Raw genomic sequence first — 18,091 nt, forward strand, 5'->3', positions numbered from 1 at the left:
TAAGAGCTGAGAATTACATCTGAAATCTTACATGTTACCTACCCCCATGTCTGCATTTTCCAGTCCTTTGCTTGTAGACACACAGTGCTTTACACTTTGAAGTTTTTCACCAACCGAATCGTCTTTTTCCTCCTGCTCAGTTTTTAGTTGACCTGATGTGCATTTGGAACCCTCAATATCTTCACTGAGATCAGTTTCTGTGCCAAGCCGAGTGCTTTGCTCACAAGTCTTTGATCTTTTGGAGCCTTTATTGGAACAATTAGTTTTGTAGTTGTTCAAATAGTCAGACATTTCCGACACAGTAACTGCTACTTTTGAGTCAATTCCTTTTGAGTCATCACATTGGAGGTGACCGAGAGACCCCGGGTTGTGACTCCCATCCTTTCTTTTCTCCGTACATTTATTTGTGTAAATCTGTTTGTCAATACTGTTGCAGTGTGAACACTGTTTCTCAGTTTCATGGCTCATTTCTTGCTCCTTAAGTTGTGATTTACAAGGTGTACTTTCCAATCTGCTAATCAAACCCAAGCTGCTTTCATTGCAGAGAGACGCATTAGAGGAGGTTAGTAAGCCAGCAGCAGCCTCCTGCAGCTCCTGCCTGGCGCTGTGGGTGAGGTCAGCAGGACAGTCGTGAGGCTGAGTTCTTGCTTCGTGTCCCAGAGGCTTTTCTTGAGGACTGTATCTGAAAGACGGGAAGCACTTACTAGGTTTGGGGCTTTCCCCATCACCTCTGTCTTCCAGTAAGGACACTTCTGTCTGAGCAGCAGAGAAGCTGTCTCTGTTCTTCTTCAACAAGGTTTTGCTATCATATGAACTCCTGAACACTTTAGAAGGAATGGAATTGGAGTCGTGCTTGCCGAATGCAGGCCGGGGAATGTGAGCTGTGGGGTCTATGTGCTCCAAGTGCTGTGCGATCCGGGCTATGACGCTCTGCCGCTCCTGGAGCAAAGAGCCAATGAGCGGGTTCGCCTCCCCAGGCTGGCGAGGGTAAGGACTGTGAGAGGTGCAGGTTTCCGACTTCCCTCTCACTTTCCCCTCACTGGTGCCTTCTGGGGAGCTAAAGTCTGGACTCCCAAAAGAGACGGCGAATGCCTCTTTGCACCTTCTCACACTCTCACTTTCTTGTGACACTGGGTGAAGCTTTGGGCTAAGTGAAGTGGGCTCCTGGGCGTTAAAGGGGAGGTCGGACACACGAGAGGAGCTGGGGTCACAGTGCATCAAGTGCTGAGCAATCCTGGCAATGACTTCTTGTCGATCCTGAATCAGGGAGTCAATTAAAGGGTTGGGCTCCCCCACAGACTGCCGGGAGCTCTGACAGCTGGGGGCACTAGAATCAATCACAGAGAGTGATTTTAAAGTTCTCACTGATGTCTCCTGTGACTTGACTTCTCCGGGGCCGCTGAGGCCCATGGCACTGGTTTGAGATGCCCCATGGTCAGACTTGCTTCCTGTGCCTGGGCAGAGCCTGACGTTTCTAATGGCTACAGTGTACTCCGGGGGCATTCCACTTCTTACGTGCAAGGCACTCACAGGTGCCATGGTCCATGTGTGTTTGCTGCAAAGACTCTGTGGGCCGCTGGGACAACGGTGCTCCAGTTCGCCAGGGCCACGATGCTGATGCTGATGCTGATAGACTCTAAGCTCCTGTTCTTGAATCCTCTTCTCATATAGACCAATGTTAGTATGAATGCTACAGGCCAAAACCGGATAATGAGCTTGTCTGGGTAAGGACTGAACGCTGACTTTCAAGGCCACATTGTGAGAGACATTGGGAACAGGAAACACGTGCTCAGTTGGAGTCTGTGAAAAACGCCACTGCAAGTCGACATCAGCAGCACTGATTCTAGAGCCAAATAACACAGACCAGTCAAAAGCCGCCCACCGTAAGGATACAAAGCAGGCTTCTCTCTCTCAACATTAACACCCACCTGGGCCCACTTTCAGCCACTCTACCATGCAAGCGACTGCTAAAACCAGCATGCACGGCACAGGAGACGGGCTTTGGAAGAGGGAGCCCATGCACACTGTTAATCCTAGCACTCAGGAGGCAGACACAGGCAGATCCTTGACCTTGAGGCCAGCCTGGTCTATAGAGCAAGTTCCAGGACAGCCAGGGCTACACAGAGAAACCCTGTCCCCAAAACAAAACAAACAAGAGTTTCACTCTGTAGCCCAGGGTGTCATGGAATTTACTATGTAGCACAGGTTGGTTTCAAACATGCAATGACCCACTTACTTTTAGCCTTCTGTGGGATTACAGGCATGACCCACTATGCTCAACTGAGATTTTCTTTTTTTAAGAACAAAAGAAAACCAAAAGCTCAAGAATATTATAACTTAATCATATTTGCCAAAATAGAAAGAAAAAAGGGGCTGGGCAGTGGTGGTGCATGCCTTCAATCCTAGTGCCCGGGAGGCAGAGGCAGGCAGATCTTTGTGAGTTCTAGGCTAGCCAGGTCTACAGAGTGAGCTGTAGGCAGCCAAAGCTACATAGAGAAACACCTGCCTTGAAAAAACTTTAAAAAGTTTATGTATGTGTGTATGTAGATACATATATACACACATATATACATATATACACATATCTATCTATCTATCTATCTATCTATCTATCTATCTATCTATCTATCTATCTATGTATCTATCTATCTAGCCATCTAGATGCTCTTGTCTCTTGCTCAGGTTCAAACTCACTGTTCCGGCAATGCCCCTACTCCGGCGTTCAGAGTAGCTGGCACTGTAGGCACCCAGCACTATGTCCACCAGTGTTTGTGTTTTAGCAGAAAACTCCAGATCATCAAAGGAAGTCACAAACCCAGGTGACCTCTACTTCTTTTACTTCATCACAGCATTTAAGTCCAGCTTGGCTTCCTAAGGTAAGCCTGAATGTTCCAGAAACAGTATTCTACACCAAATTTAACCCACTAAGCTATCTTAACAAGACTTAGCCCAACAAGATTACTCATATAACATAATTATTCTCTTAACCTGTTTTGAGAGAAGCTTCATCAACCTGTACTGATTTTCATTTATGATGAAGGAAATATGCTTTTGACAGGTAAAACACCACTCAGTAAACTATACCCACCCCCCCAGCCCCGCTCCACCCTGACATACCTGTAAAGAATATTTCTTGGAATAGCACCATGAGAAACACTCAGCCAAGCACTTAACTGAGAAAAAAACACGAACGACCGGACAGCCAGCAGAAGCGCCTTCTCTTCGATGAAGCGATCACCGTTCCTAAGGGAAGGAAGATGGCGCAGTCACACAGTCGCTCAGTACAGAGCAACTACGCTTTTGCAAGAGGAAAGCGAGAACAAGCGCCCCTCGGGCTGTGTACTCTACAGTACCTACGTGTGCACTTCCTAATGTCACCTGGTGTCATAATTACTTAGAGAATATATTAAGTATCTCAACTTTACTACTTAAAAAGAAAGAGGGGTTCAGCAAGGTGTAGGAGGTTGAACAACTCACTGTCGGGGAACGGGCTCCAAGATCCACCGCTCCAGTAACAGTGCGTCTTGCTTAATGGCAGGGTCGTTCAGATCCGTGCCCTCTGTGCTAGGCCCCTCGTCACTGTAGCAGCAATCTGGCAGGAGCATCACTTCCACCATGATTGGAAGATTATTTTTCCACAACAGCGTGACCTCAGATCTGGTTCGTCTGGCTTGGCGACACTGAGAGAAATGGAATATAAACAAATGTCTCAATAATGGCCCTAACTTTGTATTTAAAGTTCCAAACTGTAATTGTAGATATCTGCATGAGAAGCAGGGCATATGAGGTAGCACTTGGTTGGGCTTGCCTGTCTCTTCCATTCCCAGCATCCTCAAGGTGGGGATTCCACCCCCACCTGTAATTCCAGCTCCAGGGGAACCTATGGCCTCTTCTGGCTTCCATGGGCACTCAGCATTCAGGTGGTACAGATAGATATACATGCAGGCAAAACACTCATATAATTTTTTTTAATTTAAAAATTAAGCTGTTGGTGGTGCAGGACTTAATCCTATCACTTGGGAGGCAGAGGCAGGAGGATCTCTGAGTTCTTTACAGACTGTGTTCCAGGACAGCCAGGGTTACACAGAGAATCCCTGTCTCAAAAAAACTAAAATAAGTAAATAAATAAATAAATTTTAAAAAAGTTGAAGTTCAGGAATGCATTAAGAAATTAATAGCTGGAAAATATTTTAAATTACATTATGTACTACTTATCAAAATGTTCAACATTTCTCTTTTAAAATATTAATATAACAAAATTATTCCAACTGAAAAAACACAGGGGAAATAATTAATGTAGGAAAATCATCATAACATTGAGTTATCTAATGAAGCAGAACATAAAGTGGGTGGGCCAAGGTAAGACTCTACAAGTAAATAAGTGGGATCACAGCAGTGAGGCCTCAGGCGGTGTGTGGGGGCACAAGGGGGGCTTTCACCCTCCCCTCCGCTTAGGGAAGTTTCCTATAGCACTTCCAAGCACCCACCCAAACACAAAAATCACTCTAACAGAATAGAAGGCATGAAAAAATGCAAACCAGTTTATACAAAGGACAAACCCCAACAGCAATGGAGCCTGGTGATCACCTGGGCCAGCTTGTCGCTGCATTCATGTCTGGCTGTTCCCGGAAAACGAGACTGCGCTGGAGGACAGTGGAAACTCTCTGCACGCCCTTTCACGGAGCACTCGGGTGTTCTTCCTTCTGTTATCAGCAAGGCCAAAGACACCAAGAACTCCTCTGCGTCATACTCAAAATATTCATCCAAGGCATCTGGCATTAAAAAAAGGAAAATTCTGTATTGTATTAAGATTTCCACCACTTGAATTATTCTTTTTTTTTTTTTTTTTTTAACAGTGCTGTTACTTATTTAGCTATCAGTATTATGGGACTGAACCCACGGCCACACATACACTAGGCCAGCGCTTTACTATGCCATCGAATGCTCTGCAACTGAGCTATATCCCTAGCTCATTGATTTTTAGAGATAGGGTCTCATGTAGCCCAGGCTGGCCTTGAGTTCACTAAGTGGTAGAGGTTGGTCTTGAACTCCTAATTTCCCTGCCTCCATCTCTTAGGTTCTAAGATTGCAGGTGTGCAGCACCATGCCTGGTTACTTCAGCTTATTCTGTCACTGAGATGCACTTCTAGCCCTAAAGTACTCAACAGGAACTCATGACAGCTACGTACAATAATCACAGCACTCAGAAGGCTAAGGCAGGAGGATAGCTGTAAGTTTGAGGCCAGCTGAGGCTGCATACTTAGGCAAGACCCTGTCTCAGAAAGCAAAAACTAAATTCAAAAAACAAAACCCAAACCACCACTACCAACAACGAAACCCTTCTCTGACTGAGGGTGTAGTCTAGGCCTAAAATCCCAGCACTGGGGAGGCTGAGGCAGGAGGATGACAGCTAACATTGAAGACGTGACTTACTGGCATCAAGTATCACCAGTTCTAAGGCCTCTCTCTGGATAAGCTCAGGCCTCAGAGCACTGAAGGACAAGGACTCCTGCCTGCTTCTCACAGGCAACCAAAGCTGGACAAAAGCTCACCCCACACAATATGCAGTTTGGACAGACAGCTTGGCTCCAGAAGTCAGGCTCGTAACTACTATAATAATGCTGCTGTTCACCATGACCATAAAGTCTGCTATTATATATTTTGTTTCTTAAATAGAAATGAAAATAATATACATCTGACACACACTTTAACTCACTTTGTATTTTTGTGATACATAATTATTTTTGGAAATGGGATTATAAATTATAATATGATGGTTGGAAAACAGAAGGTCTCAAATCTCATTTGGGAATGAAATTGGGTCATAAATCAAGGGTATTCACAGATAATCCTATAGACATACAATCATACTTCCTACTTTTAAACTATTAATTACATTTTATTAATTTATGTGTGCATGTGCATGTTTGTGTGCATGTATGCTGGCACCTATGGAGCAGGGGTGTATGCCACAGTGCAAATAGATGTCAGAGGACAAATTTGTGGAGTTGGTTCTCCTTTCACTATGAGACCTCCTGAGACTGAACTCAGGTTGTCAGGCTTGCTGGCAAGCACCTCTTTACTGGCTGAGCCGTTCTGCTGCCCCACTAATTTCTATCTTTTAAAAAACTGTATTTTAACATGTGTTTTAACTTGTGGACAGCTTTCCTTCTCAAAACTAGGTCTGTAGTTTTACTTAGCTATAACTATACCACGATCTATTTCATCGATCCCATATTGTTGGATGTATGATGAGTCAGTTATTTTCTAAATAGACATAAGAATCTATAAATATGCTTGAAAACTGATATGCTTGAATAGTCAGCTTATGAACTCACTATTATTTCTTTGGGATAAACTCACAGAAGAACATTTTGATTCATATCAACAGACTGCCTTCTCTGAAGATAAAACATATTATTTTAAATAAATTGTCTCTATAGTAATCTCCCAGGTTTTTCCCTGGCCTCTTTCCTATATTACTCTGTGGCACGAGTGGCCTGGAATCTTTCTACTGCCTTGGCAGGCAGCAGAAATAAGTCAACACCATGTGCAGCAGCCCAGCCAGCCCTGGGAAGAACACTGCTCCTCCACCCCATCCCCACACAGAGCTGTGCGCTGCTCAACTGTGTGGGGTTCTCAAGGGTGCAAAGGCAGCGGAAAACTGGCTATGCTCTCTTCTGAGGTTTTCCTGAGCTACTTCTGCCTCTCTTTTGTTTGTTTGTTTGATTTTTAAGATGAGTTGTCATTTAGTCCAGGCTGGCCTCAGACTCACTAAATAGTCAAGGCTGTCCTTAACTTTTGGGTGTCCTTCCTCTGCCTCTCAAATGCTGGGCCAGCCACCGTGTGTTACCACACACCTAGCCCCACTGCTTCTGAAGAGCATAAAAGTGTAGCCTCTAGGGTTGAAAGAATCCTGGGTAAGTCTAACTCAACCTCCACATAAGCCCTCAGACCCTGCCCTGGGAACTGTCAGCAGCCTGTCCTTGCACATGTAGCTGTGAGGCGGCCGATTCCATCTCTGGATCTCACAAGCATCTAGAGCTTTCACTAAGCTGCCCCCTTTTCTAGTTGAAGAGGGCTCAGGTCCGGATACTCAAGAGCATGGCTCTCCAAAGCCCCAGCCCAGCTCCCAGCAGACTGCAAACACAGTGCACGGAGGCTGAGGAGCCTGGTCCATCTCCCACCCTAGTGCACATCTGTCTTACTGAAAACCCACTCCATTATAATCCTCAAGGTACAAAGGTTTTGCTATCTCTTCTTCACTTGTTGGCTTCCTAATGAATCCACTTATAAACCCTCAAGCCTGACACGAGGGCTAGAGCTGTCACACAGAGTCAGCTGCTCTGGCTGGACAATGTGACATGGACTCTGATGTGGATGCTGTCTGAATCCCAGGTTACTAGTCTCTCTACCCCACCTACAGAGCTCTTGTACCTTCCATTCTCTTTCCAGTGCATCGAGAATACCTTTCTGCTCCTTTTCTCTACCCACAGCTTCGTGAAGAACACCCCATCTTGTCTGTGAATGGCCTCTGTCTGACCTGCTCTCTACACTGACCTCTTACTGACTTGCTTCTCTTCCCAGAGCTTGCATAAGGCCCTGACACGGTGAGTGGGTGTTGCCAGACTCTGGCCTGCAACCTAGAGTCATGCCTTCCTCATCCACATGATTACATACCGCCATTTTCCCCAGACAATTATTTCAGACAACCTTCTTCAAATCTTGGGACACTGACCACTAATGTGACCGGGAAAAGGGAAAGGCCGAAGAAGCCAATCAACACTGAAGATGAACTCGGCACTCTCTCGAGGGCTCTGTTGCACTCAGAACCATCTGCTTCTTCACAGTGAGAGTCTTAACACTTCATCCCTGGAACCATGGAAACATGACACAAAAAGAACCAACCATCCACAGTTGGTCTCTAGCTTCCAGCTTCCCTATGTACCTCTCTCTCTCTCTCTCTCTCTCTCTCCCCCCCCCCATGTACACTGAAAACACACACACACACACACTATAGAAATCTTCAACTCATGGTTATGAGAAACAGCAATAACAAACCTATCATGGAATGACTTGATTTTTTTCCCCCCAAGACAGGGTTTCTCTGTGTAGACTTGGCTGTGCTGGACTCATTTTATAGACCAGGCTGGCCTCGAACTGACAGAGATCCAACTGCCTCTGCCTCCCTGAGTGCTGGGATTATAGGCGTGTGCCACTGTGCCCAGCCTGTTTTAATTATTTATTTTTAAAGATTTGATTTTTAAAATTAAGTACATGTGGTGTGTGTGTGTGTGTGTGTGTGTGTGTGTGTGTGTGTGTGTGTGTGTACACACTGTATGTGGGAATGTGCTGCTGTCAGAAAAGGAAGTTGGCTCCACTGGAGCTGGGGCTATAAGCAGTTGTGACTGACCCAACATGAGTCGAGAGAACTGAACTCTGGTTCTCTGCTCTAAACTATGGAGTCACCTCTACACACACACACACACACACACACACACACACACACACACACACCATTTTTATCTCAGCTTTCCTTTATTTAATTTCTGTACCTTGGCGTGTGTGTGAGTGCTCACATGTGTGGAAGGTGCCTTTTTTTTGTTCTTCTCTACTTTCTCTGAGCTAGGCTTTCTGCTGAAGCTAGGGCTGGCCATTGAGGGCTGTTGCTCTCCTGGGGACCTGCTGTCTCCAACTCCTGAACTGGAGCTGCAGGTGGCTGTCAGGCCTGCCAGGCTTATATGTGGGTGTTGGGGATCTGAACTTGGTCCTCACACTTGTGGCCAAGTGCTTCACCCCCAAGGCCAGCTCCCTAGCCACCTTTTCACTTGATTAAACTGAGACAGCAACAACTTGCAGACCGCATTTGCAGTTGCAAGGGTTATTTGTAAGTTTTTTTTTTTTAAAGAATATTGGCATTCACATAAGGGACACAATATTAAACTTAAATAAAACCACTGGACACTACTTCCCTCCTTGTGGAAGAGAAAACTAAATTTTAGAATCATGTGCCCAGGCTTACACATATTATCAACAGGGAGAAATCCACCGTGAAGGCTGCGCTCCCTCAGCATTCTCATCAACCCTCTCTTAGTTTTATTTCAGGCCAAAAAGACTCAAAGGCAACCATTCCAACTTATGGCATGGGTTCTAGAAAGCTCTCAGGACAGCTTTCACAGATTCCAGATCTTAAATAATTTAGACAGTCATCTTGCTTGTTTTTGATAGGTATTATTTAGAAACCTACAGCTCATCCTGAGTTCTTCTGCTGGTTGTATTTTTAAATTTTTACTTAATTTCATTTTGTTTTGCTCTCTCTCTCTCTCTCTCTCTCTCTCTCTCTCTCTCTCTCTCTCTCTCTCTCTCTCTCTCTCTCTGTCTGTCGCTGTGTTGCATGTACGTGAGTGTAAGTTGTGTGAGCCATACCACATGTGTGGAGATCTGAATGCAAATTCTAGAACCAAGTCTCCCCTCCTCCTGGGATTTTGTGGGTTCTGGGGATCAAACTCAGACTCACTTGGCAAGTGCCTTTACCTGCTGAGCCATCTCACTGGTCCTCTTCTGCTGGCTTCAGATAAATTATATTTTAGATATTAATTGTATGTACTTAGGGTTAAGTAAGATGTCCAAATTGTAATTACTTTTGAACCTGAATTATTACAACGTGATAGTTAGTGGAACCCTGTGGCACAAACATGTAAGCTCTGCTACTGAGTGATTGGGCAAGCTGAAGTGACTCTTCCCCCAGTGCTGGGGATCAGATCTAGGACCTCAATCACGCTTCTGAGGTATTCAAATACCAAGTCTCATCCCCAGCCAATGAAATGAAAATTCTTACTTCAGAAATTTCTGAGAAAAGACTCTGCCCTTTGATTTTGGTATACCTTGCTATGGTAGAAACTTAGGTTTGTTTTTAGCTAACTGTCAACCATTAAACAGCAAACCCAGTATAGTCAATAGGCACTTTCTTTAAAATACACTATAACTGTACAAGTTCATATAGTCAGAATGATTTTCTTTTCTTTTCTTTTCTTTTTTGAGACAGGGTTTCTCTGTGTGGCCTTGGCTGTCCTGGACTCGCTTTGTAGACCAGGCTAGCCTTGAACTCACAATGATCCACCTGCCTCCGCCTTCCGAGTGCTGGGATTAAAGGCGTGTGCCATCATCCCCAGCACAGAATGATTTTCTTTACAAAGAACTAGACTGTGAATTAAACTATTGTTTTCATGAGTATTTCCCTTCTGGTGCATCTGGCTGGTTGAAGAAATGTTTTGAGACATATATCTTCCTTAAGAAAAGAAGTTAGTGTATTATAGAGCAGACTCAGTGCTTAAGGACACTGGCTGCTCTTCCAGAGGACCCAGGCTCAACTGCCCGAAGAATCCTGATGGCTCACAACCATTTCTAACTGCAGCTGCAGGCGTCTGATGGCCTCTTCTGGCCTCTGAGGGCAGTGGATGCACGTGGCGCACAGACAGACATGTAGACAAAACACACAGAAAACAAAACAAAAATAGACCGGAAGCTAGAATACACTCAACAACACTGACAGCCGAAGAGAAGTACAAGCCAAATTCACGCAAAGACTTCTGTGAACAATGTCTCAACAAGGTTTTACCCTGTACTCTAGGCTGGCCTGAACTTGCTATGTAACCCAGTTTGGCCTTCAACTCCAAGAAATCCTCCTGTTTCACCCACAAAATTGACCTTTAATTAGTACCTGTTCTGCGACTGTAATTAAAAGATTGATTGGAGAATGCAGTTTTACAAAAAGGTGGTAAGATTCAGAGTGTACAATTTTGGGCAAGTTCAGACATGTTACTTAATTTCTTTGTTTCTAATGGAGGATGAGAAAGACCTTGTCTATCCTTGGGAGAAAGGAGGACTTTCCACAGGCTTTGCTTTCTCTCTGCGGGACATACTGCAAGGAAAGTGTCTGACTTCTCTGTTCACCCCTTCAGGGAACTCTATTTGTCAGCCACTGGGCTGTTTTCAGCCAAGGCAGAAGAAGAGGGGTACAGATTACTCCACACTACAGACCAACCGTAGGACAGGCATCTCTGACAGGGAAATACACAGGAGCAGGCTTCCATGCTGAGGCACTGGAAGAAGCAGACAGCGTTCATCTGTCCCCATGAGTAAGGGGAAAAAGTGACGAGAAAGGAGGTCAGGGTGGCTAGGTACCAGACAGCAGCGATGAGAACACAGAACAGGAAAGCACCAAACAAAATCATCTCAACTGAGAACCCATTACAAATCAAAGCAGAATGATTTTAAAGATACAACAAACACCAAGCAGGTGTGGTGGCACATACCATTAATCCAAACAGTTGGGAGGCAGAGGCAGGCCCGTCTCTGTGAGTTTGAGGCTGGCCTGGGCTACACAGTGAGACCTTGTCTCAAAAATAAAACAAGACAAACATACACAGCAAACCCGAAAAAATTCTCCTGCAGAAGACAGGCATGACCAGAGATGTTAAAATGAGCCCTCCTGACAGAAGAAAACTGCATCATCTGGATCCACTCAAACAGCACTAGATACCTCAAAAGTACAGATAAATATAAAGTATTTAGTGTTGGCGTTTTTGTTTGTTTGCTGGTTGATTTGTTCTATTTATTTTTACATTTTACTTTGTATGTGAGTATTTCTGCACGTGTATTCCATGCAGTAAGGGGGTCAGAGAACTGCTGTAGGGCGATAATGCCCCACCACCATGAGGTTATCAGTCGAAAGTGGATGCCCTGCCCTCCTGGCCATCTTGTTGGCTATATTCTCATTTTAAAATGATTTTTCCTTTATTTTCTTTTGTCTTTTCAGACAGTCTCAGTATGTGGCTCAGGTGAACTGGAATTTACAGTGGCTCAGGTGAGCTCATGGCAAGCCTACTGCCTCAACCTACCAAGCACTGGGATCATTAGTGTTGTCACCATGCTTAGACTTATCATACATTTAAAATGTAACTTGCTGATTGAAGGGAAAGCACAGCATCTCACTGACTTATAAAGTGTACAGTAAAAGACAAGATCAGGAGGCAGCGTCTGATGCTATGGTGAGTGGGAGATGGCTCAGTGGGTCGAGGGCTTGCACCCAGGATGGGCAGCTCACAACTGCCTGTAACTCCAGCTCTAGGAGATCTCATGTCCTTCTCTGGTCTCTGTGGACACTGCACTCATGTGCACAAACACACACAGACAAGCATGCACACATAATACAAAAATTTTAAACGTATTTTTAAAAATGTCCATAGGAGACATGGTTCAGTGGTTATGAGCACTGGATGCTCTGCTACAAGACCCAGGTACAACGCCCACGTGTTGGCTCATAACAATATATAATACTAGTTCCAGGGGATCTGATGCCCCGTTCTGACCTCTGTGGGAACCAGGCACACACACAGTGTGTAGTCATATATGCAGGGAAGACACACACAGACATACAGACACACGGCCGGGACAGCAGAGGTGAACCTATATCCTGCATACAGGATGTTCTAATTCATCAACCATAATCACTGCAAATGAGTTTTGATTCTCTATTTCCAGTCTTTATGCTTTAGCTTGTTTTTCTTGCTGTATTACAATGGCTAGCTATACAACACAGCTCACAAGTAGCAACAGTGAACATCTTATTTCTGACCTTGGTAACAGAGTGTTTTAATGTTTCACAACTAAATATAGTAACTAGGTGAATATTTTTCATATATCTCATTTGTTGGGCCAAGAAGGTTTGCTTATAAAGTTACCTTGATTTGACAAATGCCATGTAAGTCAGAATCCTCAAGAAAACGGCATCCATCACTACATACTGCCCAGCTAGTTTGTGTCTTCTGTCTTATTTGAGACTGTCTCAATATACAGCCCAGGCTGGTGTGGAACTGCTATGTATCCCAAGCTAGCCTTGAATTCTCCTGCCTCAGCATCCTGAGGGCCAGGATGACAGGTAGGCATCATGATCAGCTCTCGGTTTTTTCATTTTGGCAGGGTTGTAGATTAAGCTCAGGGCTTCGCATATGCTAGGCAAGTGCTCTATCACAGAGCTACCCCTCCAGTCCTAATTAAGGATACAAACCATTCCAATGCCTGGTAAATACAAACACACAGTCCTTACAAATGTTTTCAGTGTCTAAAGACAGAAAAAGGTGACTATTGTAAGAGGAAGAAGGGTTGTATCTTTAATACTTGCTACTACTAGACTTGTAATGCATGCAAAGATCTATTAAGCAGCAGGAAAGGGTCTTCTTAAAACAACTGGCATTCTCCAAGTCTATTGTGAATAACCTTTCTATATGTATAACCTCTAATACCAAAATTCCATGGATTATAACAATGGTATTAAATTTCTGTATTTTGGAAAAATGTCAGAACAAGAGTCTTTAATGAGCAACACTCTACACTGCATCATGATCATTCAGCATTCTACAAATGCAGTAGTTTAAGAAACACCAACGGAGACGGGTGTGGTGGCGCACGCCTTTAATCCCAGCACTTGGGAGGCAGAGGCAGGCGGATCTCTGTGAACTCGAGGCCAGCCTGGTCTACAAAGTAAGTCCAGGACAGGCAGGACTACAATAGAAACCCTGCCTCAGAGAAAAGAGAGAGAGAGAGAGAGAGAGAGAGAGAGAGAGAGAGAGAGAGAGAGAGAGAGAGAGAGAGAGAGAGACACAGACAGAGAGAAAGAGAGAGAGAGAGGGAGAGAGAGGGAGACAGAGAGAGAGGGAGGAGCAGTATCAATCTGTTTGGTAAAGGACTTTGCTACAGCATAAAGCCATGCAACAGCTGCTCCCTTCCTCTGACACTGAAGAGCACTGTTCTCTGCACTGCTTGAGGATCCACCACACAGCCTTAATTAATACTGCTAAAAGGCTGTAGCAGTGGCCATGTAGGTGTTTTCTGGATGTCAGACACTAGGACACATGTCATTCCTCAGTTAATCCTCATAATGACATTAATACAGGAGAATGTGAAGACAGGTGGGCCATGGCTAGAGAGAGTTCAGCAGATTAGAGCGTGAGCTGTTCTTGATCAAGTTCAGTCCCCAGCAACCATGTCTGCTGGCCCACACCACCCAAACTCCTGGGACCCCACATCTCTGACCTCCATGGGCACCTACCCACACCACCCAAACTCCTGGGACCCCACATCTCTGACCTCCATGGGCACCTATACTCACAAACACAAATCCACACATGATCATATAATTAAAAATAAAAATACAGCAGGTGTGGTGGCACAAGCCTTTAATCCAAGCACTTGGGAGAGGCAGGTAGAGCTCTGTGAGTTCCAGGCCTGCCTGGTCTACAAAGTGAGTCCAGGACAGCCAAGGAATATACAAAGAAACTCTGTCTCAAAAAACCAAAACTAAATAAATAAAATGAATCTAAAACACATGTGCAAAGCTCACAGGATAGTCACACTGTCTAACTCAAAGAGGCCATTAATATGTCATTATGTACAATTACTATTGTTACCCCATCCAATTTGTAATGTCATTAATTTTAAGATATACAACTATTTTATGTTTCACCACTTAAAAAAAAAAACAACTTCCAATTAAACTACTGTGTTCCAAGATCAAAAACTCAAGCGACGCCACATGCTGGCGAGGATGTGGAGAGAGAGGAACATTCTTTCATTGCTAGTGGGAATGCAAACTAGTACAGCCACTTTGGAAATATATCTGCTGCTATCTCAGAAAACTGGGAATAAGGCTTCCTCAAGACCCAGCTATTCCACTCCTTGGAATATACCCAGAAGATACTCCAGCACACAACAAGAACATTTGCTCAACCATGTTCATAGTGGCCTTACTCATAATAGCCAGAACATGGAAACAGCCTAAGTGTCCCTCAGTACAAGAATGCATAAAGAAACTGTGGTACATTTACACGATGGAATACTACTCAGCTATTAAAAACAAGGAATTCCTGAAATTTGTGGACAAATGGATTGAGCTAGAAATGGTCATAATGAGTGAGTTAACCCAGAAGTAGAAAGAGTCAAATGGTATATACTCACTTATATCTGGACACTAGCCCAAGGGGCATATCCCATGAAAGTCTTCACTTACCAGAAAAGTGGGACAGAGGGGAGGACATCCTATTGGGACTCTAGGTGAGAGAAGCAAGGGAGAACAGGGAAATAGAAGGATCCAGAGGGTCCTAGAAACCTACAAGAAGAACATTACGATGGGCGGACATGGGCCAGGGGTCCTGCTCAAACTATGGCACCAGCCAAGGACAATATGTGCAATAAACTTCAAACCCCTACCCGGATCTAGCCAATGGACAGGACATTCTCCACAGCTGAGTGGAGAGTGGGGTCTGACTTTCACACGAACTCTGGTGCCCCATATTTGATTACGTCCCCTGGATGGGGAGGCCTGGTGGCACTCAGAGGAAGGAGAGCAGGCTACCAAGAAGAGATTTGATAACCTATGAGCATATACAGGGAGAGGAGGTCCCCCTCAGTCACAGTCATAGGGGAGGGGAGTTGGGGGAAAGCAGGAGGGGGGAGGAATGGGAGGATACAAGGGATGGGATAGCAATTGAGATGTAATATGAATAAATTAATAAAATATATTTAAAAATGCAAAAAAGACTATTGTGTTCCATCAAGCATCAAAACCAACCAAGCGCAGAAACCTAGAGAAAGTGATGGATTTTTATCTGATTCTGATTTACATGCATTATACAATGATTGACCAAAACTGAAGTAAGCACATACTATTTTCCATTCCTTTTGAAAATATGCTCAATGTTTTTTTACAGAAAGAATTGAGATAAGAAACCTTTTATCTGAAGAAAAAACAATAGCTGTAGATGTAGATGCTCATAAGAACTGAATTTGCACATCAAGAACGCATGTAGAGATGGGTAATAGACTCATAGACAGATGGATATATAGGCAGACAGACGAATAAGAAGAGCTCAATACGTAGCCCAGGCTTGCCTCAAACTCACTATGTGACCCAGGGCGGGCCTGGGCTCCTAATCCTCCTGCCTCAGCCTCTTGCCTGTAAGGATTACAGGTGAACACTAACACACCCAGCTCTTAGATTTACACATTTCTAAGGAAATTGAGAACATGAGCCAAAATAAAAATTATGGCCATAAGAAAGGACACTTGATAAGGATAGGTTCAGAGTCAGTCTGCATTTCAGGCTGGGGGGCGTATGGCACTGGGACAGCGGCTGCCTAGTACAGACAAGGACCAGAGTTCAATATCGAGAGCCACCAAGAATAATGTGAAGTTATGGTTTCATGTTAGCAAGAGTCTGAGTCTTGACTGTGCTCTGAACTATGTAAGCTAAGAAAATAGGTTTTGTCTGTTTAGTTCATTTCCCTGAGAAAGATGGAGGCAATCAGCTTATAGCCCTGTCCACTTCAAAGGTAAAGCGTGTTGTCTGAACACGCTTATGGAGAAGAACATGCCATTATGATTCTGCTGAGACTTAATTTCAGAAGAAACTTTCAAAAGTTTGAAATCCTGTGTTTTGAGGTTTAGCTGCACATGGAACAAACTGGAAATCTTTAAAAATAACAACAGGGGTTGGGCACGTAGCTCCGTGGCAGAGCTTGTGAGTCAAAGTGCAGCCACTGTAGAATAATGTTTAGAGATTCGGAACTCTTATTCTTAATTTAAAAAAATATGTGCATATGTGTTTTTGTGTGTTTCATGAGCGTAGTGTCCACAGAGGCCAGCATAGCTCCTGGAACTAAAGTTATAGGTCATGAGCTGGCGACATGGCTGCTGGGAACCACACTTGGGTCCAGTGCTCCTAACCACTGGGCTATCTCTCCAGCACCCAGGAGTCCCTGCTTTTTGTTCTTTTTTTATTTTTTATTTTTTCAAGACAAAGTTTGTATTTTGCTTCACAATCAGACTTGGAGAAATACAGCACATTTCTAAGTAATGAAAACAGTTCAGTAGAGAGAGAGAAAAAACCAACAACCCATGAACATATCAGAGTACATGACGCAGGAAAGGATGCTTTGAATGTCACTCTTGAGTAGATAGAGAGGATAAAATGTAATGCATGGACTGAGAATGATTTTAACATAAAAACCAAAAAAATTACCTATAAGGCATGAAATCAGGTACAAACACTGGAGATACAGAGATATATGGAGCTCACAGAATTATGTTCATATGGTCCTAGCTCTTCATTTCAACTTTTAATAACTTATTGAATAATGTTTTATTTTTTAAAAAAATTTTATTAATTTATTCATATTACATCTCAATTGTTATCCCATCCCTTGTATCCTCCCATTCCTCCCTCCCTCCCATTTTCCCCTTTATTTTGTTTTTCAAGACAGGGTTTGTATGGCCCTGACTGTCCTGGAACTCACTATGTACACCAGGCTGGCCTCGAACTCTGCCTGCCAGAGAGCCTGCTCATAGTGGAACCTTAGAACCAGGCAGTGAGAAGAAGAGAGTGACAACTATGCAAGGGGGCCCGAGAGGGCAGAGGAGTTGTGTCATAATGAAAGCCCCATCTTTATTGTATACAACTATGGCTTGGGTCAGCTGCAGTCACAAACCTGCACAGACTTGTTACAAACACCCAAGTGAGGAACAGGTATTTCTCAACTGACTGTTTTACACGCTGGGGCAGGGGCTGACAGGGTCTTTCTCTTCAAGTCAATACGGCTCATTTTTCAACATGTAGTTTTTAAGAACTAGCACAAATCTATCCCGAGTCCTCTAAGTGTCACAGCACAAGTGCTTCTTCACGCTTCAGTGCCAGCGACACGCGCTGTGATTAACATTTACAGACTGAAGTGAAAACGGCATGGTTTCAACAGCTCGGCGGACAGGGGAGCTTACAACACAGGTGCTAGACCTGTGACGTGTGCAGACCTGGGAGACTAAGGGTTGATATTATCCAAAGCAAATATCAAGACTCAGAGCATCACAAATACTCTCCACTCTGAACGGCTTCACCCCTAACCTAGACCAACTGCTGTGCTCATACTTTGATCAGTAACTTTAAAACGGAAATGTGTCACAGTGGCTTACGGGTGTGTTGGTTCTGTAGGTTTACTTGCTTTAAAGCTGTTAAAGGACCACTTCTTCTGGCCCTTCACCA

General features: G+C 44.1%; 1 protein-coding gene across 5 annotated transcripts in view; it reads right to left on the bottom strand.

Moving 5' to 3' along the window:
* Nucleotides 1–18,091, bottom strand: part of ATOSA (atos homolog A) — a 73,889-nt gene that overhangs the window by 21,813 nt on the left and 33,985 nt on the right. For all 5 annotated transcript variants that reach the window (XR_014773974.1, XM_084754571.1, XM_084754570.1 and 2 more), the window contains 4 exons: nt 4,588–4,772; nt 3,478–3,680; nt 3,118–3,243; nt 43–1,843 (listed from right to left, as the gene is read on the bottom strand). Coding sequence is in view for 4 of the 5 variants with exons in the window: in XM_084754571.1 (XP_084610697.1) it covers nt 43–1,843; nt 3,118–3,243; nt 3,478–3,680; nt 4,588–4,772 (2,315 nt within the window). In the remaining variant the exon portion in view is untranslated. The remainder of the gene's footprint in view (nt 1–42; nt 1,844–3,117; nt 3,244–3,477; nt 3,681–4,587; nt 4,773–18,091) is intronic.

The sequence above is a fragment of the Acomys minous genome (assembly GCF_964271855.1).
Source record: "Acomys minous genome assembly, chromosome: 13".
Taxonomy (NCBI): Eukaryota; Metazoa; Chordata; class Mammalia; order Rodentia; family Muridae; genus Acomys; species Acomys minous.